The sequence below is a fragment of the Mustela lutreola genome, chromosome X (genome assembly GCF_030435805.1).
Source record: "Mustela lutreola isolate mMusLut2 chromosome X, mMusLut2.pri, whole genome shotgun sequence".
Taxonomy (NCBI): domain Eukaryota; kingdom Metazoa; phylum Chordata; class Mammalia; order Carnivora; family Mustelidae; genus Mustela; species Mustela lutreola.
Genome location: NC_081308.1, coordinates 101,629,094 through 101,653,578, shown reverse-complemented (window position 1 = coordinate 101,653,578; position 24,485 = coordinate 101,629,094). Strand labels below are relative to the sequence as shown.

Genomic DNA, 24,485 nt, shown 5'->3' with positions numbered 1-24,485 from the left:
TCGGACTTCCTGCTCAGTGGAGAGCCTGCTTCTCCTCCCTCTGCCCCTGATGCTCTGCCTACTTGTGCTCTTTCTCTATCTCTGTGTCAAATAAATAAATAAAATCTTTAAAAAAAATCTGTCACAATCCCCCCTTTAAAAAGTTTTACATAAATTAATTCTATGATCAGTGAACAGGTTTATTCAGACTTTGAGATTCTTCACTTTTCTCTGAGTTTACTGCTTATCACCAAAGATGGGCAGAGGGACAAAAATCAAACGAAATCATTTATTTTGTTTTTAATTTTTTTAAAATTTACTGTTATCTGTGATAAAAGATTGATGGGAAAGGAGGCGTTGGTGTAACTGATAGTTTTTTTTTTTTAAAGATTTTTTTTATTTATTTGTCAGTGAGAGAGAGGGAGAGAGAGCGAGCACAGGCAGACAGAATGGCAGGCAGAGGCAGAGGGAGAAGCAGGCTCCCTGCCGAGCAAGGAGCCCGATGTGGGACTTGATCCCTGGACGCTGGGATCATGACCTGAGCCGAAGGCAGCTGCTTAACCAACTGAGCCACCCAGGCGTCCCGTAACTGATAGTTTTTAATTGTTCATGTTCTCCACCCATATCATGAATAATAGAAAAATGATCAGATTTCAGTACATTTAATAGTAAGCATTTTATTTTATAAATTTGATTACTATGCTTTATGTATTTGAATTTCTACTTTTGCATTCTTTAATGAAATATGTATTAAAGACTTGATAATTCTCTAGAAAAATATCGAATCACCTAGAATGCTTACCTACATAAACATTCTGAGTGGGAGCACCTGGGTGGTTCAGTTGGTTAAGCGACTGCCTGGAGTCCTGGGATGGGATCGAGTCCCGCATCCAGCTTCCTGCTCTGCAGAGTTGGCTTCTCCCTCTGCCCCCTCTCATGCTCTCTCGCTCTTTCTCAAATAAATAAATAAAATCTTTAAAATAACATTCTGGGGGCACCTGGGTGGCTCAGTGGGTTAAGCCGCTGCCTTCGGCTCAGGTCATGATCTCAGGGTCCCAGGATCGAGTCCCGCATGGGGCTCTCTACTCAGTAGGGAGCCTGCTTCCTCCTCTCTCTCTCTCTCTCTGCCTGCCTCTCTGCCTACTTGTGATCTCTCTCTGTCAAATAAATAAAAATCTTAAAAAAAATAACATTCTGAGTGGCAAGTTTTTTATCATAAAAATGGTTATTCAATCTTATTTAGATCTTAAATAGTAATTACTAATAATGTTATTTTTCTAATTACTTAGCTATGAGGAATGCATTTTCCCCATTAATTTGACAGCCAACAGGGGTTTGATTAGGTGGAAAAAATTAATAACTACCACATGCATTCATTGTGACTGCTAGAAAACACCTCTGAAGGGAAAGGGGAAAAAAAGAAGCATTGTGTTTCCAATTAGTGGCTTGTAGCCAAAAATATGAATCAGTTATACTAAAAAACAAAAAACAAAAGACCTAACCCCTGCCCCCCCCCAACTGTGGTCTAAGTAAACAACTGACAACAAGCTATAAAACAAATACAGGGGGGAAAAAATCTAGGATTAAGACTTCTTTGATGCGGCACAGAAGCCCAATCAGCAGTGGCTCACATCTTGAGGGGTTTTCCCTTAGGAACAAAGAACATACCCTAAGAAATGTAGTTTGCAGTATCTGGAATTCCAGCTCTTGCAGTAGCAAGGTCATTTTCTGACCTAGCTACTGTACCATAATTAATTCCGTCAAAGTTTGAAAAGAACATTAAAAATACTCCTTTTTAGGGGAGCCTGGGTGGCTCGGTAGGTTAAACATCTGCCTTTGGCTCAGATCTAGGCTCTGCTCAGCCTGGAGCCTGCTTCTTTCTCTCCCTCTGCCTGCCACTCCCCCTGCTTGTGTGTGCGTGTGCGCTCTCTTTCTCTTTCTCTCTCTAATAAAATCTTTTTAAAAAATACTGCTTTTTATTGTTTTAAACAATAAATTATACATACCCAAATGGCAGAAGAGTTAGTCTCATCATTCTAATAATTCACATTTAAAACATGACATGACGGGCGCCTGGGTGGCTTAGTGGGTTAAAGCCTCTGCCTTCGGCTCGGGTCATGGTCTCGGGGGTCCTGGGATCGAGCCCCTCTGCTCAGCAGGGAGCCTGCTTCCTCCTCTCTCTCTGCCTGCCTCTTGGCCTACTTATGATCTCTCTCTGCCACATAAATAAATGAAATCTTAAAAAAAAATGACATCACAAATGTTTATAGTTTAGAAAAGCAAAATAAGGAGAGACCTAATCTTTTTTTTTTTTTTTTTTTTTTTTTTTTTAGATTTTATGTATTTATTCATGAGAGACAGAGAGAAAGAGAGGAAGGCAGAGGCAGAAGAAGCAGGCTCCCTGCGATGCTGGGAGCTTGATGCCAAGACTCTCAATCGCAGGTCCCTGGGATCATGGCCTGAGCTGAAGGCAGATGCTTAACCAATTGAGCCACCCAGGAGCCTTAAGATCTAATGTTTTAGAACTTCATTCAAAACCATCACCTAATTATCACAAAGTAGTGAAGTTCCACTTCTGCTGGCTGGCCTTAATCTACCCCAGGTGAGTTTTATTTGCAAAATTAGCATAATAATTGCCCTGCCTATCTCACAAAAATTGTCCTTTTGTCTCACGCAGCTGCAAGAAATCAGAAGAGATAATGAGACTAAAGAAGTACCTTGTAAACTAATGACCAACACTGGTTGATGGTATACCATCATTCTTTACATGTAGGGCTATATTCTTATTACGGGTTCTTATTATGAACCCATTCATCACTGGAAGAAAAAGTTGAAAACAAGAAATTGATAGGACTACAGGATAACTGGCAAAACCTCCCACGGCTTCACTGTTAACATTTAATATTCTCTGAGTACAGGATGTCATCAAATTACAAAGGTTCCATAAATCCAAACCAATGTCCTTGCCTCAGCCCCCTCCTTTTCCTCCCTCTTTGCTCTTAAAGGAACTGGGGTGGGGGTGGGAGTGCAGATTTGAGGGAACCAGGAAGTTCAAAAGTAGAAGAAAATGGGAAAAGAAGTGGAACACCACAGAGCATGCCTACTCACCATCCCTATCACCATCTAAACCCTTTGTTGCTACTACACAGCAGCTGTAGACATCTCTCTGTGCTGGGAAATAAGGCAAAGGTTAAAAGTCAATATAGCCAAGAGCTATGACCTGAAACAAAATACGGATAGTAAAGTTCACCTAAAGGGAAAAAAAACTGATCTCAGTCATTAGCCGTAATCTCTAAAGCCAACCCAATAAAGATAAAATACCAATTGCAAAATATTGACAAACTACTCACTTTCACTCACAAATGTCCTAGTTTTATCAAACTACCTATTTATTCACTCCGTTCACCTATCTTACACTAACCCAATAAATCTACCCAACCTGTGATGCTAACCTATCCCACTTACCAACACATTCACTATACCCTATTTAATTAATCTTTCTCTACCTCTTCCCAAAGACCCACCCACTATATTTCAGCCATCAGGGCCCCTTTTCCATCCTAAGGGACAGTAAGTAATTATATGTAGTGAATCTCTGTATTAATGACATTGGGTAAGCAAAGGAGAAAGATGGGGGTAAACGGGGTGAGACTGGGGCTGGAGTAATGTTCAAACAACCTGACATTTTCAGTTTGACACGAGTAGATAAGCACATTAAAAAAAAATCTTTTTAAAAATAAATAAATATCAATTCACAGATCTGTACACCTGGGCTAATACATTATATGTTTATCAATAAATAAATAAATTTTAAAAAAATAAATAAAAACACACAAATTATTAATAGTACTGCTAATAACCAGAAAGATGATTCCCTCAGATTCCCAATTTAACACACTTTCAGGAAGAAATTTAAAGGAGAACTATTGATATTAAATTCATCCATGGCTAATTTTTCCAGTTCAAGAGCAATGCCAGGAAAAACAAAACAAAACACTCCTACCTCTTCTCATGAACCTACTTAGTAACCAGAATGCTTGCTTCTGAGAAAGTGGGTTTGAATACAGCTCTACATTCTATTTATTGGTTCTCTAGAAAGTCTGACCTGTGGTTCAAAAGAATGCCCACAGTTCAATTAGTTTGCACTGGAACAGTCTATGACAATTAGTAGTGCTCAGGTAGGTTTTACACAGGAATGGCTTGCTCTATACAGGCTGCCTACTAGAAAATATTAAGGTTTTCAGTCAGAAGTTCCAAAAATTTTATGCTTCATGCTTTTATTTATATACTTTTTTTGACAGAGAGAGAGAGAGAGAGAGAGAGAGAGATCACAAGTAGGCAGAGAGGCAGGCAGAGAGAGGGGGGGGGGAAGCAGGCTCCCTGCTGAGCAGAGAGCCCCATGCGGGGCTCAATCCCACCCTGAGATTATGACCTGAGCCGAAGGCAGAGGCTTAACCCACTGAGCCACCCAGGCACCCCATTTATATACTTTTAAAGACTTTATTTATTTATTTGACAGAGACAGAGAGACAGAGGGAACACAAGCAGGAGGAATGGGAGAGGGAGAAGCAGGCTTCTCGCTGAGCAGGGAGCCCGATTCTCAACTGGATTCGGGGCTCGATCCCAGAACCCTGCAACCACAACCTGGGCCACCCAGGCACCCCCTTCATGCTTCTAAAACAAAACAAAACAAAACAAAACACAACTATTTATCTTCCTCCCCACTCCACCCCCCTGAACCCCCCTACCCCCGCTTTCTATAAAACAATGTTCAGGATTAGGGCCCTGTGGAGAAAGTAAAACTTCTACTGCCCCTAAATCTATCTGTGCAATTAAAATAAAGTTCTCCTTGGAGAATTATCAAACTTCAACCACAGTTTTGATTAAGATACACCAGTCCTAAGATGAAGCCATTCAAATCATGATTTCAACAAAAATTCAAACCAGGAAGATGTAATCATTTCACAAATATACAATCCTAGTATGTAATTTTCTAGTTCAACAAGATAAACATGTTTTGAAAAGTAAAAAAAAAAAAAAAAATCCTAAGACTGAAATTCTACTTTTTTTTTTTTAAAGATTTTATTTATTTGTCAGAGAGAGAGCGAGAGCACAAGCAGGCAGAGGCAGAGAGGCAGAGAGAGAGAAGCAGGCTCCCCACTGAGCAAGGAGCCTGATGTGGAACTTGATCCCAGGACCCAGGGATCATGACCTGAGCCCAAGGCAGCAGCTTAGCCGACTGAGCCACCAAGGTGTCCCTCTATTTTGATTTTTAAATCGACATTACTTATATACAGAAACAGATACCAGTATTAGCTAAATCATTAGCAGATTAACCATGTCCAATTCAGGTAACCCAAGAGATTAATTGCGCATATTTAGAAGTCACTACTACACCATACAGTATTAACAAGCATTAGCACCAAAGACACTAATACATAAACCAACCATTTATAAATCCTAAATATTTCAATATCCTTTTTTTTTTCTAAAATAAACTCTACACAATGTGGGGCTTGAACTCATGACCCTGAGATCGAGTCACACCCTCTACAAACAACAAAGCCATCCAGATGCCCCTTCAATATTCTTATTTTTAGCAAGACAAGTGAACATTTATAATTCAAAACTAATATATTTATATGAATTCTGAGGTTTTTAAGAAATAAAAAATGCGCTTGTCAAGTAAATAGAAAGACTCATAATAATGACCCACAGTCAGTCTTTACCTTTCCTGTTTATTCAAAGGCTGAAAAAGAAAGATAACCTTTCCTATTACATATCTAAACAATTTTCTCAAATTAGAATGAATTAATCTAAGGGCCATTCTTTCTATAACCTACAGAAATTATTTTTGTTATAAGCCAGATTACTTATTTGGTAGCTGCTGATGAATCAAGGTGGCTTTTAAATCACTTGAGCTAGCTTCTGGGCGCCTGGGTGGCTCAGTGGGTTAAGCCGCTGCCTTCGGCTCAGGTCATGATCTCAGGGTCCTGGGATCGAGGCCCGCATCGGGCTCTCTGCTCAGCAGGGAGCCTGCTTCCCTCTCTCTCTCTGCCTGCCTCTCCATCTACTTGTGATTTCTCTCTGTCAAGTAAATAAATAAAATCTTTAAAAAAAAATAAAATAAAATAAAAATAAATCACTTGAGCTAGCTTCTGATGATACTTAGTCTAAAATTCACATTTGCAAATACTATTTCTTACATGGCCACTCTTAATCTTGAAACTTACTCTAGCTGATATTACAAAAGGATGGCCACTGGATGTCCGTGACAAGGACAAAGACTAACAATGGAACTGGGAACATGAGAGTGAGGAACTGTTGCCTAAATGCATTCTTGTTAAATTCTGTATGCTTAAAATATTGGGAGACAAAAAGGTTTTGTGGACTTAAAACTAACTGACCCTGATGGAATGCCAAACTGTAAACTGCGGGACAGCTGCAGCTGGTAATAAAACGCTAAAAACTGAAGAGCTTTAGCAGAACCTGATTATATGGTAATCCCAGTATCTGAGACAAGGCAAAGGAGCTGGAAGAATAACTGATAGGCTGGTTGCCAGGGTAACCAAGGTAAATTTGTGTACTGACTTGGGAAAAACACTGGGGTTGCCATCAGGTATGAGACCCACATTATGTTTCATGTGCTTCTTTCCTCAATTTTCAATCACAAGATGACAAACTAACACAAAGACCACTCGGTTTGAAAGAAGAGAATGGGCTTCTGCTCTGAAGAGTAAAGAAAGCACCCAATTAAAGGTTTAGCTGTTTAGCTCATTAATATCCCACAGCTAAAAGAGAACAGGCCTTGTGAAAGTCTGTAGAAATTAGTTTAGCTCTGGGTAGAAAACCAGAATGTAGGTTATTTATCGAGTTAGTTATCAGGAGAACATCCTAAAGTACCTATTAATTTTTGTTACTTTAAATTTTGAGTTATTCCTTGTGGGCTCTTAATCTCTTACAAAAAGGATTTTTTAATTCGCACTGTGTAGGTGTGAATCTAAAACAATACTAAATGGTGTGCTTTGTTTTATCTCAGTTATCTACACTCCAGGAAGCAACCTTATAACCTGGTCTCCATGACGGCTGCTGGGCCTACCTCCACCACCTCTACCTCCATCACCACACCCCCACCAACCAATCCCATCTTCCACTTACACTACCCCAGGAGGTAATTACCAGAACTGCAGCCCACTATGAGGGGGAAACAAACAGCGTCTCTAAGGGGCTTGCCTGGCAAATTCACCTTTTTCAAAGTTAAAATAATGTAGAGAACACATGGATGGCTGTGTAATGTAAAGGTTACACAGTAAGTCTAAAATATCAACAATTACAATCTTCTTTCTGTTCTGTAGGTCCACCACTGAACTGTCAACATCCTAAAACTAAATACATTCCAAATATCAAAAATTTTTAAAAGATTTTATTTATTTACTTGACAGAGAGATCACAAGTAGGCAGAGAGGCTGGCAGAGAAAGAGGGGGAAGCAGGCTCCCTACTGAGCAGAGAGCCCGATGCGGGGCTGATCCCAGGACCCTGGGATAACGACCCGAGCTGAAGGCAGCGGCATTCACTGAGCCACCTGGGTGCCCTCCAAAATTAAATTTTATCTACTCTATTTTATGCAGTAGTTTATAGGAGTTTGTATGGATTTTAGTTTATAGGAGTTTGTATGGATTCAAATTGAGAACCCCCCAAATTGCCATACTAATAAGGACTGTCCTGTCTCCATGAGTCACCAATTGACAGTTGGAGGACACTAAATTTAGAGCCTGAATTTACCTTATATGTAGGTTCCCCTCACTTCAACATGATGTTATGTGGGTGTGATAAACAGCTTTTACAAATGTATTTCTATCAATCCACAAAGCCAAAAGCAACCAACAATAATCCAGGATTTATAAATATAATCTGATTAAATCCAACCCCTGAACAGCCATTTGAAGTAAACATTCTTAAAGCAACCTATTTGCACAAACGTTTTTTAAATTCAAACTTGTATCAATTTTCACTTCAGAGGGAAATCTTTCTAATACCTAAGAAAGTGAGAAGCTACGTTTTCAACAGAGGCGGCTATGCAACTTTTTGTTTACAGATTGAACAATTCTTCAGGACAGTCTGATCTCGGTTCTCGTGACTTGAAAATCAAGATTTCACCCATTACGACAGACTAGTGGGGCGCCTGGCTGACTCAGTTGGGAGAGCATGCAACTCTTGATCTCGGGGTCTTGAGTTCAAGCCCCCATGTTGGGCATGGAGCCTTCTTAAAAAAAAAAAAAAAAGAGTGGGGTTCATACTAATTATAGACTCCTGAAACTGAACTAGATAATAATCACTGTTCTTAGATCAACTATTCTGCCACCATCCTGATTCAGAGAAAATTAGTGAGCAAAAGTTAGAACCCTAGACAGAACAGTCCATGTCCTCTGACAGCAACAAAACAAAATCACGTTGGATAGAAGACCACCTTAAGATCCCCACTAACAGGAAAAAAAAAAAAAAAGAAGAAGAAAGAAAAAAACCAAACAAACAGAGCCCCACTAACAGGTTAAGTGCCAATAACCTAGAGCAGGAATAGCCATCAATACTTCCCTCCTTCCAGAGAAAAGGCAGCATGGTATAAATGAGGAATCAGGAGACTTGGGTTCCAGTTTCAAGTCTGCCATTAATCAGCAATGTGTTGACTTCCCCTCTCTGAGCCTAGGTTTCTCTTTCAGTTAAATGGGACAGTTGGACTGAATGATCTCTGATTCTTTCCTCTCTAAAAATGTTACCATCAGGGGTGCCTGGGTGGCTCAGTCGTCAAGCGCCTACCTTTGGCTCAGGTCATGATCCCAGGCTCCTGGGACGGAGCCCCTCATCAAGCTTCCTGCTCAGTGGGAAGCCTGCTTCTCCCTCTCCCACTCCCCCTGCTTGTGTTCCATTAAAATAAAAATGTTACCATTCTATCCATCCTTTCAAGGCCTCAAAAATATTTTGGTTGCCACTAAAAAAATAAAGACTGCTCAAAATGTCACATTCATTTTTATAACGTGTTCTCACTGCCAACCTTTAGTATGTGTATGTATAATTCACACAAACTAGGAGGAGCATTCATGTCATATATAATTTACCCAGTAAACATTTAATTTAAAAATCTATGGGTCTGGGGGCACCTGAGTGGTTAAACACCTGACTTTGGCTTAGGTCACCATCTCAGGGTCCTGGGATCTAATCTCTATGTGGGACTCCCTGCTCAGCGGGAAGTCGGCTTCGCCTCTCCCTCTGCTCCTCTTCCTTCTTGCACATGCACACTCTCTCTCTCAAACAAAATCTTTTTAAAAATTTTTTAAATAAAAATAAAATCTATTGATCTTAAAATAACAAAAAATAAAGTCTATGGGTCCTGAATCATGTACTAAATAGTATCAGATTTGTTAAACTGAAAACTAAAAAAAGGGTGCCCAAGTGGCTCAGTCCGCTAAATGGCCGTGTTCAGCTCAGATCATCATCCCGGGGTCCTGGTATGGAGCCCCGAATCTGGCTCCTTGCTCAGCGGAGAGCCTGCTTCTCTGGCTCCCACTCCCACTGCTTGTGCGTTCTCTCTTTCTCAAATAAATATTTTTTCAAAAACTTTAAGAAAATAGGGGCACGCCTGGGTGGCTCAGTCATTAAGCATCAGCCTTCGGCTCAGGTCATGATCCCAAGGTCCTGGGTTTGAGTCCCACATTGGGCTCCCTGCTCAGCGGGAAGCCTGCTTCTCCCCCCTCGCACTCCCCCTGCTTGTGTTCCCTCTCTCCCTGTCTCTCTGTCAAATAAACAAAATATTTTTTAAAAAATGTAAAGATTTCCCAAGAACAAAAGCTTATCAGTAAAAGCACACTATTAAACCTCAACATGATGAGAGACTTTTAGAATTAAGAAGAGTTCTCAGTGTAATCTCAATTTAAAGATGAAGAAATGAAATGACTCAGAATGCAGGGCTTTTTTCTATTATACCACACTTCCTCCTCCCTTTCCTGCTTTATCAAAAGACAGCATAGTAGCAAAAAGAATGCTAGACTGAAACTGACCTGAATTCTGGTTCTAATTGCCATTAATTTGCTGTGGCACCTTGGACAAGTCCCTAGGCTTTGATTTTCACAATAATTTATATACAGAAATTATCAGTTCAATTCAGCAAACTGGTCCTAAAGCATTTTACTCCGGAATCTCTACACACAAAAGCATACACACAGTGTGGGACAGCTATAATGTACTGGAAAAAAAAATACCGGACGAGGAATCTGAAGAACTGGCTTCAAATCCTAGTTCTGTCACTTACAAACTGTGTCTCTTGGGCCAATTCATTAACCTCTCTGAGCCAAAGGCTCCTCATAGGTAAAAATGGAGAAAACAAGGAAATCCGACCCAAAATATAAATCAAAATAAAGCATTATAAATGTGGTACAAGGGGCGCCTGGGTGGCTCAGCCATTTAAGCCTCTGCCTTCAGCTGAGGTCATGATCCCAGGGTCCTGGAATCAAATCTCCCTTCAGGCTCCCTGCTCAGTGGGAAGCCTGCTTCTCTCTTTCTTCCCCCACAACACACCCCCCTGCTTGTGCTCTCTCTCTCAAATAAATAATAAATTAAAATCTTTTTAAAAATTAAAAAAAAATTAACATGGTAATATTGCAAAACTGGGTGACTGGAGATCTGCCACTGTGGAAAAGTAGGCTGTACTGGAATCAAGTCTTTCTATTAAAAAACTGGGCTGATTTTGAACTTTCAAAGAGTAGAACAACAAAGCTGAAGACACCAATGGAGGGGAACAGAAGAAATAAATAAATTTCAGGGAACACAAAGGATTGTGTATTTGGATTCTGATTAACAAAACATATGAGAACTCTCACTTGCCCATCCGTTTACTACAATTTGATGAAATGGTCTGTGTACTGTGGCACACCCAACAGCAAGGAACATTTATTAAAGTTTGCAAACTCAGTCTGTTAACCTCTCAGAGTTTGTATGGTGTGCCACTCCAATTCATTATCAAGGGACAGAAGATACTTCTGATGACCACATATCTAGTGATACCACCTGTTTCCACAAATTAAGATTTCTCACTGCCTTTCTCTTCACGGTACCTTATGGTACCTTATGCAAAAGACAAAAGCAGTCACAAAGGACAGAGGAAATGTTAATGATGCCAACTTTTTCAGTCCTCCCAGTACTGCTAGTTCTTTTCAGATGCAATTCTCTAGATGAATCTAATTCTCTTTCAACCCCCTCCCCCAACTAATACAGAATGGAGCCATGAAATTCACAGACTGACACTAAAGCTTTACCCATAGAGCTCAACACCATTAGTATTTGGAGAGGTTGGAGAGGTCAGAGTTAAAATTAGAAGGCTGGGTCCCATGGGAGAGACGTTTTTACTTTTCACCTAATATCAAAGGATCAAAGTGCCTGAGAAGCTCTATTATCCCAAGAAGCAAGAAGTGATTCTATCAATTCTATCAAAATGACTCACTGAGTTTAAGTAAGTTAAACAGCTCCACTTCTGCATACTTCCTCCCAAAGTAACCACTGTGTGAAGTTAAATTTTTTAATTCCAAGAAAGAAGGAAGGGAATGGACATTTGGGTTCTTTCTCTGTGCCAGGTTCTAGGCTAGACAATATACACTCCTGATATAACTGTCCTTCAAAATTAAATGTTTCATTCATTGAAAAGGAACAATATTCACAAATTTCTAAACTGATTAAGATCATATAGTTATTTCCTTCCCCCACTCCACAAACGCACACTCAAAAGCATTAAACCATTAGGTCTGTCATTTAACCTAAATCGACAGTTCAACAATTCATTACTTTGAGGGGAAACAAAATTTAATTTCAAGGGAATTCAATCTATTTGGAAATTCAAAAGTATTTTCAATCCTATACCATCTAGCTATGAACTCGTTTCAGATACTGAACTTGGAGACTCAGTACCACCTCAAGACTGGTCACTGCCACCCAAAAATCTCATAATAGTGATAGGAGGTTGGTGGAAACTCATCTGCGATCCACGAATGTACATTTCTTCCTGATTTTGCTGTCCCAACTTTTTCGGTGTATGTTATATATAAAATATATTAGGCTTTAGAATGATTTCTAGAAAGTACAGATAAATTTTATTTGCATCAAACACGGTATTTCTTCCAGGGGGTAAGTGTGGGAATTGAAGGCAGTGGAACTCTTGTAACCATATTACTGTCTACTTACATTAACATTCAAATTTTACCAATTCTTAAGTTCTTACAGCATGAAAATATATTTCACTGCCTCTACTTCCACAAAAGTCGGTAGAAGAGTTCGGCAAAATAGCTTTAAATCCTGTTTCAACTTTGAAAAGTGGAGGAGTGGGTAAGTAGAAGTCCCAGTCAAGCGAAGCATTCCAACTACTGCGCTTCCTTAAGCAGAATCTCTCATTCGAATCATCACTAAAACATCTTGCAGAATTAGATAAATAACACAAAGCTGTGGCTCTCCTTCCAACCACCAGATTACTCAGCACTTGTTTGTATCTCTGTAGTTGGTTATGTACAACTGAGTCCAGCTACTCTTAAGACGGCATTCTCCCTTAATTGTAAGGACCTTGTCTTTGATTTCCTTTGCCTCACCGTAAGGTGCTATTTTAATTAAACACTGTTGATCTACAGTACATCAGCTAGAGGACTTTCCCAAGTAAAATACCCAACCATTCCCCCGCTCCTTTTCTTTCGGTGCAACGAAGAGGACGGCAGATAGTTACAGCTACCTCTGAAACGAACAGGTAAGTTAGCGGCAAAAGAACAAAACCCATGGGAAATGCAATTTGTCCTGTTACTGCTCCTTTAATCTGTGGTCCCTAGGGCCAAAACGGATGTTTCGAAGGTAAAGCGCAGAAACCCCACAAATACAAATCGCCGGCTCTCGGGCACGTAAGCTGTCCCACCTCGAAGAAAGCTGGACCAGACGAGAGAGGGGATCCTTAGCCCCAGGGGCCGCTCACCAGAGAAAGGCGGGGGTTTGGCCGAGGTGGGCGATTCCCCCTCCCCCGACTCCCTCTGAAGTGCCCGAGTGAGACACAGGAGCAGCGGTGGCAGACACAGCGGGACCTGGGAGGGGTGCCGGAGGAAGGCACCGGGGAAGCCCGGGGACTGGAGCGCGCGGCTTCTGGGCCATAGCTCCAGTTACTTACCCCACAGGGTAGCCGCCCCCCAGGTGCACATCTTCAGAGGCATCAAAGAATTCCTCGGTGTCGCTTTCCGACGCCATTTATAGGACACACCCGCGGGTGAGGGGGCCGGCGCCGCCTGGAGGGAGGGTGACTTTCGTCTCCTCCTCGTCGTCCTCCGCTCCGGCGAGACCGTGGGGTGGTGGGTCCCGGGCGAGGACAGGGACCGGGGAGACGATCTAGAGTGAGGAGCCGACGAGGGGCAGGGGCCGCCGTCAGCTGCCGGGCTGCGGGAATGACCGGCCGAGCGGCAGTCTGAGAAGGCGGCGGTAGGTCCACGGACAGTTGCAGTCGCCGCTCCCGGCGATAGGTGTACAAGGAGAGCGAGAGAAGAGGCGGTGGCTCTCTGTGGGGGAGGGCGGGCGCGCCGACGACAGCAGCTCCAATTTCTCCCGCAGCAGCAATTACAGCAGCTGAGAGTCAGTTGCCCGCAAAATACGGACGCGCACCTAACCTCGCGAGATTTCGGGAGGGGCCGGTTAAAGCGTGGGCGGGGCGACGAAGAGGCGGGGGCGGTTCCAAAGCGGCAGAGCTCAGATTTCTTCTACCCGAGAGGCCTATCATAACGGCGCAAGCGCGTTGAGGGCGTTCGGTGAAGGCCGGAAGTAGCCGAGGAGGGTGGAGCCTACAACCTGCGCAGGAGCGGCGTGGTACCTTAGAGCTGAGCGAGCGAGCCCGACGTAGGTGGGGTCCGGCAGATGATCTTATACTGTAACTTTGCAGTTTCAAAGAGAGGCATCTGCGGAGGGGTGGTTTTGAGTCTGCTTTTTTCCCTTGAGAGGAAATGCTGTCTGGAAGCATTGGCATTGTGGTTTACATTTATTTAGGTCGTCTTAATTTATCGAAGCCCAGAATATCCCACCCTTGGGCATAGGCAGGTCCACCTTCTCTAGCGTTAAGGGAATAACTCTCCCTATTTACTACAGGATCTCTAGTTGAGACCCCTAGATAATATTCTGCGGGCCAGAGGGTGGGGTCCAAGAGAGATACGTGGGGAGTGTGCCAATTCCATGAAGTAATGATGGATTTATTGCTGGATCAGAGCCAGCATAGGGCCTCCAGTTACTCTCTTCTACAAATATTTGTTGCTGCCCATGCTTAATGGGAGAGAAATTCTTAGACCGGCCAAGAGGTGGATCAGTCAATGGTAAATGTACATTGAACAGATACCGTTGCAAAGCTAAGAGCTAGTAACTTTATTCTGACCCTTGATTGCCCAATGTCCAGTGATGAAAATAGAAAAATTGTTTTTGAAAGACCAAGATGTTCTTTCTTACCGGATCATTAACCGCCAAAGTGATAACATTGACTTTCTATATGATCGCTGAAACACATTTACCATTGACGTCATCACAGGAAGGCTCTCAGGACTGTTTGCTCAGACTCAACTACTGCTCAAGATGGCAGCAGGAAAGACTGGATTGGGTCTGGCTGGGCACTTGGCCTGAGAGGCTACAGTGAAGTTCTAAATTTCTCCTTGTAAAGCAACCAGGGAAAGACCTGGCGTTGTTGGTGTACTGGAGTAAAACCAAATGCCATATACTGTAACTTCTGTAACATCCCAGGGAATTCAGGGGAAACACTGCATGTTCAAATATGGTAATTTTTTTCAGCAAACCATATAATAATTCATATGGATTAAATGAATAGCAGTGAATAACCTCATTCGGTTCAGGTCAGATAGTACTGCTGAATAAGTTTAGGTAAGATTAATTAGACTGTCAAATAAGTTACTAAAACTACAAAGAAGATTCTTAGTTTCCAGAGTTTATTGGATTTCAAAATAGCAGATTTCTGGGTCCTTGTGTCCTTTTGTCACAATCTAGTAATTTATTAGCTTTTATGTGTTTTATTGCTCACTAGGAAAGATATGCTTTTTTCCTTACGGATTATGGGAAGATAAACTACTTGAGTGTATTCTCCTCCTAGTCATCTAGTAGTGAATTTATGTTTGCCTTAAAAATTAAGTTTGGTGTTGGGGGTGCCTGACTGGTTCAGTTGGTAGAGCATATGGCTTTTGATCTTGGGGTCCTGAGTTTGAGCCCCACCTTGGGCGTAGAGATCATTTAAAAAAAATATATGAGTAAGATATTTTAGTTCCTGTCTTCCAGGAGCTTACAATCTAGCAAGAGATCCAAATATGGATTCCTAATTTGGTGCCCTTTTTTTTCACTATACCATATCACCTTTCTTGGATCTTTCTTTTCCTCTTGGACCTTTTCAGTTACCATAAACATTATGCTTAGAAAAAATTAAAGTGGAGAAATGATAAACAGAAAACATATTAGAGCTATTAAAGTTGCCTGTTTAAATGCTTTTATCAGTTATGTGAGACAGTGAGTTTCTGGTAAAATCAAAACACATGTGTACTACGTGTCATAATTTTTAAAAAAAAAGATTTATTTATTTAGAAAGAGAGCACAAGTTGGGGGAGGGGCAGGGGCGTGGCCAGTGACTTGATCCAGTAACCCTGAAATCATGACCTGAACCCAAACCAACAGTTGGATGCTCAACCCACTGAGCCACCCAGGTGCCCCTCATAACTGTTTTTAAGATTTGACTTTTAAGTAATCTGTACACATGGGGCTTGAACTCACAGCCCTGAGACCAACAGTTCCACACTCCCACCAGTGGAACCAGCCAGCCACCTCCCCCCACCCCGTGTCATCATTTTTAAAGATGTTTTGCCTGAATCATCTAAAGTTTTAAAGCAGCAGGTTTTAGGTTTAGTCCAAGGGAGTAGTTTTAAAGCTTTTCTCCTTATTAGAAATGAAACTTTTTAATTAAACCTAAAGTCTACTTACCATAGAAAGAAAAACTGCTCCAGTTGAAGCAGAAATAGTTCAGGTCCCTGAGGGTCCAGAGACTGCCCCAGGGCACCATTAAAAAAAATCAGAGGCTACTGATCTAAAGCAGGGATTGGCAAATGATGGTACACTGGACAAATCTTTCCCACTGTCTGTTTTTGTAAAAACAGCAATTCCCCCCTTATCTGTGGTTTCGCTTTTCTGCAGTTTCAGTTGCCCAAGATCAACTGTGGTTCAGAAGCCGATGCTCATCCTTCTGACATGTCACCTAACAGTACATCAGAACATCTCCATCGTTTACCTCCCTTTATCTCATCACATAGACATTTTATCATTTCATACCACCACAAGAAGGGTGAGTACAATGCAATACGATATTTTGAGATAGCCCGCATTCACATACCTTTTCTTACACTATCTTGTTATCATTATTCTACTGTATCATTAGTTATTGTTGTTAATCTTCTGCTGAGGCCCAATTTATAAATTAAACTTTATTGTAGGTATGTGTGTATAGGAAAAAACAGAGTATATATGGGGTTCAGTCCTATATGTAGTTTCAAGTACTGCAAGGTTCAGTTTCTCAGGGGGTCCTCTGACATATTCCCCATGGATAAAGCAGGACTACTGTAAAATTTTATTGGAACACAGCCAGGCCTAGTTGTCTAAGTATTGTATGTCTGCGTTTAGGGCAGAGTTGAGTAATTGGGACAGAGACTCCATGGCCCACCACAAAGACTAAAATATTTACTACCAGGCTCTTTACACAACATTTTGCCCACCTTTGGTCCATAGGATGCTACTGTCTAAGGTACCCCAGAACTGAAAGTACATGCATATTAAATGGTTATTTGAATTCGTTTCAAAACAGAATTGTACAATGCCACAAAATCATATATACAAATAAGAATGAGGATAAAACGTTCCCCCCGCCCCGGCTCATTCCTAGTAGCTTTAAAAACTACTCAGGTCTAGGGGCACCTGGGTGGCTCAGTCGGTTAGGTGACTGCCTTTGGCTCAGGTCGTAATCAAGTCCCCTGTCAGGCTTCGCTCAGCAGGGAGTCTGCTTCTCCCTCTGACCCTCTACTTCTCATGGTCTCTCTCTTTCTCATTCTCTTTCTCTCTCTCATTTTCTCTCTCTCAAATAAATAAAACATTTAAAAAATAAAATAAAATAAAAACTACCTGGGCCTAAGGTTAAAGTGGGTTTAAGGAAGCTTTTTCTGTCTCATCTGCACAGCATAAACTCTACTTAGGAGTTAAAAAGCGAGAAGTTACAGTCAAGGTATCGAGCAGTTTGTCTGTGGGATGCTCTCTGTCTTCACTTGGCAAGGATAATACAAACCAGAAGTATACTTGGGGCCAGCTTTGCTCTAACCTCAAGGGTAATCACTGGGAAGATCAGTGACAAGACTGTTACAGGGGGTAGGCTTTTGTTACAAACAGGAGTTAAAGTGATAACGCAGGGAGAAACTTTATACACAGGGTCAGGATTTGAAATACAATATTGACATGACCTGATTTAATATTGCAATCTCTGTGAGAGTTTTTATGGATTTCGGAGTATCAGAATCCGTAAAAGAAAATAATTCTGAAACTGGCCAAAATTTCTCGGGACCAACCAAGCTAAAATTCTGTAATCATCAACCACCAGTTATGTTGGAAAGATCAGCTGTGTTCCAGATTATGATGGTAAATATTAAAAAAAAAAAAATCCTTTCTATTTGGCTTTGGAATCTTTATACCTTTTTTAGGTCCATACCACCTTCTTAATGATGTTTTCTTGATATTAATATTAAAGTGATTTTTCAATATCTGCACACACAAGAACTGAAAGTAGAGAAATGTCTAGAAATGTGTTACGAGAGGCAGGAAAAAGAAAGAGAGATGCAGGAAAGTCAGCTTGGGATTTAAATTGTCTTACTGTTATGTAGTGGAGTACTAAGTAGCTGTGTATTCTGTTCAGGACTCTGGAATCGAACTAACTGGGATTATCATAAACAAAACAACAAAAAAAGGAATTTATTCATTCGCATAATCAAACATAGACTGCGATAACACTTGTCTGTTCCTTTGTGATTAATATATTAGAAAAGAATTTGAGCATAAAGCAAATTTTGCATTTCCTTAAGTGTGATTTTTGTCAGCCAGATTTTTGTCAGCACTAGGTAAAAGCAGAAAAGTACAGCCAGCTCAATCAAGTCCCATAGGAATGCACAAAATACACACCCATCTACCTCAGACAACCACCCTACCTCAGATCATTGTGTGTGTTTTGAGTCACCACCCATCCATATCGAAGCACTAGAACTTTCCTTCCGAGTCTGATTTCAGAGAACCCTCCTTCTACCCATTCACAATAACTCACAAGCTACAGCCCCTCTGATACCCATTTTCACAAGCAAACTTCGGGTCTTTTTCAAAATAAAGTGCCCTATTTGTTTCATTATTTATCTGTTTATTTCATAACCACTTAGGAAGTGTAAAATCCTGCCACTACCATTTTTATTAGGTTTGTATGTTTTGGGGTATGTGCCACTGACAAAGGTTTTTGGTGTGGGTTTTTTGGGGTTTTTTTTTTAGAGCAGTTAGGTGTTATTCAGTTTTCAGAAACACATATTTTCTTGGTATGATTTTTAAAAATTGTTTTATTTGAGTATAGTTAACAGTATTACATTAGATTCAGGTGTACAATATAGTGACTTCACATCTCTATACACAAAGTTGTTTTTTTTTTAAAGATTTTATTTATTTATTTGACAGAGAGAGATCACAAGTAGGCAGAGGGGCAGAGAGAGAGAGAGGAGGAAGCAGGCTCCCTGCTGAGCAGAGAGCCCGATGCGGGACTCGATCCCAGAACCCTGAGATCATGACCTGAGCCGAAGGCAGCGACTTAACCCACTGAGCCACCCAGGCACCCCCAAAGTTGTTTTTTTAAAACATTTTTTATTTACTTGAGAGAGAGCGTGAAGGAGAAAGAGAATGAGCAGGGAGGAGGATTAGAGGGAGAAACAGACTCCCAGCTGAGCAGGGAGCCCAATGTGGGGCTTAGTCCCAGGACCCCGAGATCATGACCTGAGCCAAAGGCAGATGCCTAACCGACCGAGGCACCCAGGCACCCTGTCTATAAATGAAGTTTTTGAATGGTGTACTCCTAGCCGCATTTTCCACATAAACCCTGGGGTTCTTACTGAACAACTTTGTATAGTGGAGTGATTTTTAGGAAAGCATATGTCACCACACGGCAGCACTGACTGTAGTCCAGATGAAGTAGCTTTAGATATAGTGGGATCCAGGGTGCAATATAGGAGTACTCTCTCCTCTTACCCATTTCTCATCTTTGCTTATCTCTGCTTCTTTTTGTCATGTAGCTTCAATTTTCCTATCACAGACAGCTTCCTTTTTGAAGTCAGTGAAGAGGGCTACAGGCAGCTTGAGTTTATAATGTCCTAATAATCCTAAAAGAAGTGAGACTTTTTTTGGCCCAGTGGTCATATATTAAGTCTCAGAGATGATGTTGATTGGCCTTAGGAAATTCCTCTAGATAAAGGCATAGAGAACTCTTATTTGTCAGGCTAAGGCAGGCTGATTCCCTGCTACACACCAAGTGGGAAGAGACGACTATGAGTATCTTTCTCACTAGGACTACATGGAATATGCAGTGGTTGTTTTTTCCAAAAGAGGGTTACTAGCAGACAGGAACAATGTGCTAACCACAGTTATTAATGGCTTGGTCTCTGTAGTCATTGACATGACAAAAGCTCATGATGTGTTAATTGAAAACAGATGTTATAAAATACTGCATGTGGAATAATCCCATTTATGTAAAATCATTTATCTATGTATATGCATGTATAAGCATAGAGAATTTTGGAAGAGTGTTCAGAAATGATTGGTGATGATGGTCTTTGGCTGCTAATTAAAATAATGAGATATTTGCCTTAATTATATCTTCATATAATGATTGCATTTTCTACAGTGAATGTATATTACTTTTTATTTTTTGTTTTTAAGATTTTTACTTTTAAGTAATCTCTGCACCCAGAGCAGGGCTTGAATTCACAACCCTGAGATCAAGGGTCATATGTTCCACTGACTGAGCCAGCCAGGTGCCCCATATTACTTTTTAAATGAGGGAAAATAAGGATGCCTGGGTGGCTCAGTCAGTTGAACGTCTGCCTTCAGCTCAGATCGTGATCCCAGGGTTCTGGGTTTGAGCCCTAAGTTGGAATCCCTTTTCCGCAGGGGAGTCTACTTCTTCCTCTCCCTGCTCATGCTCTCTCCCTCTGTCTCTCTCAATCTCTCTCAAATAAATAAAAAAATAAATAATCTTTTAAGAAATTAAAAAAATAAAATAAATGAGGGAAAATAGTAAAAGAAATAATAACCGATCATATCCAAGGTAGACTTAAATACAAAATCAAGAGCTGAGATTTGTTGCCTGTATAATACACAACTATGAGTCCTGGGCCTATTGTCACACTTAGCTTCAAGACTAGTTCAGTAAGTGCCACTAAAGCTGAACTTGGAAAAAACACCCATAAAGCAAATCTTGGAATATAGTTAGTCTACCAGTAAAAAGTACTATTTTTTTGCACTGCAGGCCTGACACACAGAGAATGATAATAGAAATTTCCAAAGCAGCTACGAAATGATGGATTGATGTGAAGCTTCTAGAGGCAAAGTATAATATTAGAGGTTCACTTTTAATAATATGAACTAACCATAATTTTGTTTTTCAGAACAACAAGCAATATATATGGCCTGATCTAAACAGGGGTAAACTAAAACATACGAACTTTATGCTTCAAATATTAAGGTCAAAAACTAGAGAAGAGGATTTTTTTCCTCACCTTGACATTTACATGTATTTTCTTTTAAAGAATTTATTTATTTATTTGACAGAGACAGATCACAAGTATGCAGAGAGGCAGGCAGAGAAAGAGGAGGAAGCAGGCTCCCCACTGAGCAGAGAGCCTGATGCGGGACTCAATCCCAGGACCCTGATCATGACCTGAGCCAAAGGCAGAGGCTTAACGAACTGAGCCACCCAGGCTCCCCTACATGTATTTTTAATTGCTAAACCTGAATCAGATGACAAACATTTATTTAGAAATCTTAGTCATCAGGCTAATACACACAAGTGCGTGCATACACACAGACACACTCAATAACAACAATTAGAATTTCATGGACTCTTACAACAGGAAGGGACTTTAAAAATCACTAGTCCAGACCTCATATCTGAAACATGAATTCCTTTTACAAGTCTTCCTGATAAATGGTTGTTCGGGGACATGGAGTTTACTATTTACCCAATCCACTTTTTTTTTTTAACTTTTTAAAAAAGATTTTATTTATTTATTTATTTGCAAGAAAGAGACAGAGAGAGAGGGAGAGAGAGAGAGCATGCACGAGCATGGAGAGATGTAGAATGAGAGGGGCAGAGGGGCATAGAGAAGCAGACTCCCCAGTGGGCAGGGAGCCCAATGCAGAGCTCCATCCTGGGACCTGGGGATCATGACCTGAGCCAAAGGCAGACACTTAACCTACTGAATCACCCAGGTGCCCCTGATTTCATTTTATTTTATTTATTTTATTTTTATTTTTTATTTTTTTTAAAGATTTTATTTATTTATTTGACAGACAGAGATCACAAGTAGGCAGAGAGGCAGGCAGAGAGAGAGAGAGAGAGGGAAGCAGGCTTCCTGCGGAGCAGGGAGCCCGATGCGGGGCTCGATCCCAGGACCCCAAGATCATGACCCGAGCCGAAGGCAGCAGCCCAAACCACTGAGCCACCCAGGCGCCCCTACTATTTTATTTTTTAGCTAATCTGTACACCCAATGTGGGGCTTGAGCTCATGACCTAAAGATCAAGAGTCACATGCTCTACTGACTGAGCCCACCAGGACAAACTTACCCAATCCAGTTTTTTGTTCTTTTTTTCCTAACCCACTTTTTGATAAATGTTAACAATCTGTGTTTCTAATTTACATCTACTGGTTATAATTCTGGTTAGTAAGTCTATATAAAACCTTTAATCTATTTAAACATAGTTATCCGTCCTCTATTATTTTTTATTTTGAGAATATGCACTGATGTGTTTACACTAAATGTGTTCGGAGACAAAGACAAATGGGAATTTCAAATGCACAAATGTACATTAAAGAAGTAGGGGACAGGGATACCTGGATGGCTCAGTCATTAAGCGTCTGCCTTGGGCTCAGGTCATGATCCCAGGGTCCTGGGATCAAGCCCCACGTCGGGTACTCTGCTCGGTGGGAAGCTGCTTCTCCCTCTCCCTCTGCTTATGTTCCCTCACCCTCTGCTTGTGCTCCCTCTCTCGCTATGTCTCTCTCTGTCAAATAAATAAATCTTTAAAAAAAAAGAAGTATAGGCTAATATGTGTACATGCTATACATGTCTACCCATATGTAGGGTACCTGCCTAACAGTATGCTCTCTGTGTGTACCTAGTAATAATATATTACATTAGAATAACTATACTTATTATATAGATAGTTTCACATCTCTTACATCATTCAATGATAATATAATAATAATAGCTCTCATTAAGTTAGTTCTAGGTACTTTATTAAGTACTTTACATGTATTATTTCACTTAATCCACATAATGTATGAAGAATATACTATTTTATAATTAGGGAAACAAATTTAGAGCAATTAAGTAACTTGCCCACAGTTGGCATTTAGTGGTCAAGATTTGAGCCTAAGGTCACACTTTTATTCTATTTTATTCATTATCTCCCCAGAGTTTCCTGTAGTTTTACTAGCCTGTAGCAACTGAGCCATGTTAACGAGCGAAGTGTCAGAAATGATAAACTTACAATGAAAAGATTAAAGCAACTAGTTGATGTTTCTTTCTTTCTTCTATTTTTATGTATTCCTAATCTAAATGGGTACATCTCAACATTGGGTGTGGTGGTCAGCAGAATTGTGGGATAGACCCCAAGATTTCCTAGCTCCAGTAGACTCACTCTTCCTCCCAGTTATTCAATTCAATGCTCATCTAGGTGCTGCTAGGAAGGGATTTTGCATATGTCATTAAAGTCCTAAATCAGTTGACTTTAAGATAGGGAGATTATACAGGTAGATTTGACCTAATCACATGAGCCCTATAAAAGCCAAGATTTCTCTGGCTGGTGGGGAAGAGGAAGTCAGAGCAATGCACTCTGGCTGGCTTGGAAGAAAGCAAACATGCTGTGAACTGCTGATGAGGTGTGGAATGTGGCCTCTACCAACTGAGAATGACCCCTTGCTGATAGGAAGGAATTGGAGCCCTCAGTCTTGTGGTTGCAAGGAACTGAATTCGGCCAGCAGTCTGAACAAGCTGGGAAAGGGACCCCAAGCTCCTTAGAAGAATGCAGCCAGGCCAACACCCTTATTTCAGCCTTGTGAGACCCTGAGCCGAGCCTGGCCACCACTGTCCCCAAGACTTCTGATTTACAGAACTGCAAGATAACAAATTTGTATTTTTCAAAGCCACTAACTTTTGGGTAATTTGTTACAAAGCAATAGAAACTATTACAGGGAGGGCCACCTGACTGGCTCAGTGGGTAGAGCTTGTGACTCTTGATCTCAGGGTCGTGAGCTCAAACGTTGGGCATAGAGATTACTTTAAAAAAAGAACAAAAAACAATTACAGGGATAAATATCCCTATTCTCCCTCTGCCAGTTAAGAACGACAGATCTAGGGGTGCTTTGCAGGCTCAGTGAGCAGAACATGCAACTCTTGATCCCTGGGTTGTAAATTCGAGCCCCACATTGGGTGCAGAGATTACTTAAAAAATAAAATCTAAAAAAAAAAAAAAAGGACAACAGATCTAAGTAGGTCATGGTAAAACAAGTGTAATAGGTCAACAGATGTTGTTTGCTTTCTGAAGTCCTTGAGCGCACTCAGAAATGAATGTTCATGCTGGAGCGAACATTCAGGTGTAATGCAACAGAAGAGAAAAACAGTGAATTTAGAAAAAAATAACCCAATATGCATTTACAATATAAAAGAAGTATCTTGCTTCATGTACACTCCCACCCAGACTACACCCCCAAATTCAACCCCATTTGCAAAATCTCTGAAGCCTTGTAATCCTGCTACCCATGTGATATTAGGGACTAGGAGCCCCTGCTTCTGTGGTCTTTTACCCTTGAAGGAACCTCCTTGCATTCAGAATCTGGGTTGAGTTTCACTGTTACTGTTACTATGACCTTTCAGTATTGTTCTCTGGCTTCCCCATGGTGGCTTGATCATCCATTCATTCATTCAGCAGACATTTATTAAGGGCTTACTATGTGCCATGTGGTAGGATGACAATGGTACGGCCTAGTCCTTCTGAGACTTACTCAAGCAACTATGCTAATTGTCCTTTGCTCCTTTTGGGGATGAGACATGACTGGGTACCTCATGTGGGCAAGTGAAGGGTTGGCTTTAGCCTAGTAAGTTTAGTAGACAGAGTAAGGCT

At 41.0% G+C, this 24,485-nt stretch overlaps 1 protein-coding gene and 1 long non-coding RNA gene across 5 annotated transcripts in view; one reads left to right on the top strand and one right to left on the bottom strand.

Annotated features, from left to right (window-relative positions):
• WDR44 (WD repeat domain 44) overlaps positions 1-13,654 on the bottom strand; it is an 88,910-nt gene extending 75,256 nt beyond the window's left edge. For both annotated transcript variants that reach the window (XM_059157121.1, XM_059157122.1), the window contains exon 1: positions 13,164-13,654. In XM_059157121.1, coding sequence (XP_059013104.1) covers positions 13,164-13,240 — 77 coding nt within the window. In that variant the 5' untranslated portion in view covers positions 13,241-13,654. The remainder of the gene's footprint in view (positions 1-13,163) is intronic.
• A 144-nt stretch (positions 13,655-13,798) lies between these two features.
• LOC131821911 (uncharacterized) overlaps positions 13,799-24,485 on the top strand; it is a 101,169-nt gene continuing 90,482 nt past the window's right edge. For all 3 annotated transcript variants that reach the window (XR_009350016.1, XR_009350015.1, XR_009350014.1), the window contains exons 1-2: positions 13,799-13,883; positions 16,214-16,361. This is a non-coding gene — a long non-coding RNA (uncharacterized LOC131821911). The remainder of the gene's footprint in view (positions 13,884-16,213; positions 16,362-24,485) is intronic.